The sequence below is a fragment of the Morus notabilis genome, unplaced genomic scaffold (genome assembly GCF_000414095.1).
Source record: "Morus notabilis unplaced genomic scaffold, ASM41409v2 Scaffold179, whole genome shotgun sequence".
NCBI lineage: Eukaryota > Viridiplantae > Streptophyta > Magnoliopsida > Rosales > Moraceae > Morus > Morus notabilis.
In genome coordinates, this window is record NW_010360916.1 from 352,622 (window position 1) to 353,700 (window position 1,079).

Below are 1,079 nucleotides of genomic sequence, written 5' to 3' on the forward strand. Positions count from 1 at the left end.
AAAGAGCAAATTAAGAAGCATTACCTGCATATAACGGACAACGGTGCTAGTGTAGTCAACTGCCCTCCTCTGCGTAAGCTTTCTCATCCTTTTTGCAGCAAAACCATCAGCATGAGCTGCAACCAACAAACATTTGCAACTCCCAAATAAGTAAACCTTTTGAGAATGTTTATATTTATGTCATAAGCTCAAAGATTTTGATACAATTCTAATAACTGAATTTACAGTGAACAAAGACAATCCCATATTCACACTCTTTAAATGTTCCTCTATATCTGACAATCAAAAGACCAACCAACCATCATGAAACTAATACCCCGGTCAACAGAACCTAAAAAAATAACATGGAAGCTGCACACCTATTAGGGCTTGTTTGGTTCATGGGTTCAGCATTCAAATTTTTGAATTTTTTCTGAGAAAACCGGTGTAGCAGAACTTTTTAAATTCAAATTTTTGAGAGAGAAAACAATGTAGCAGAAGCCAAACCCTTCTACTAGTTAAAGTCAAAGCAAATTGAATTTTAATCAACTGAGAAATCTTCTTTCTTTGCTATTCTATCTTTCTTCCTCCACTTTCCAAGTAACCAAACGGAATAACAACGACACAGAAGGCGAAAAACGCAGTGGCGTACCGTCATAAGGAGGAACCGGTGGAGCAGGACCAGAAGGGTGGTGATACTCCAGAGGAGCGAGATTAGTGGAAGAAGCAGAGGGCTGGCGCATCATCGTCGGCGGCGGCGGGCCCCGGTGAAACTCCCCGCCCTGATGCTGCTGCTGCTGTTGTTGCTGAGGATCGCCGTACATCATTGTCGACTGAAATTTCCAGCAAACGAAACCCTAACCCTATCCCTATTCCAAAAATCAGAGGCGTTGAGCAATGGATTTTGGCAGCGAATGCAAATTCAAAAACCCTAAAACCCCCCCTCTCCTTCAATTTTCTTTACGCGGGAAAACAATCGAGATTATGAACAGAAGCGAAAATTCAACAAACGCGCTGATGGAGAGAGAAATGAAACAAACAGAGAAGGCAGAAGGAAGAAAAAAAGGAAGAAAGAGGGCGTTAAATTAAGCCTAGCAACG

General features: G+C 41.7%; 1 protein-coding gene across 3 annotated transcripts in view; it reads right to left on the bottom strand.

Annotated features, from left to right (window-relative positions):
* LOC21406704 (flowering time control protein FY) overlaps window positions 1–1,079 on the bottom strand; it is a 12,546-nt gene extending 11,467 nt beyond the window's left edge. For all 3 annotated transcript variants that reach the window (XM_024165334.1, XM_024165335.1, XM_024165333.1), the window contains exons 1-2: window positions 632–1,079; window positions 25–116 (exon numbers count right to left, since the gene is read on the bottom strand). In XM_024165334.1, coding sequence (XP_024021102.1) covers window positions 25–116; window positions 632–806 — 267 coding nt within the window. In that variant the 5' untranslated portion in view covers window positions 807–1,079. The remainder of the gene's footprint in view (window positions 1–24; window positions 117–631) is intronic.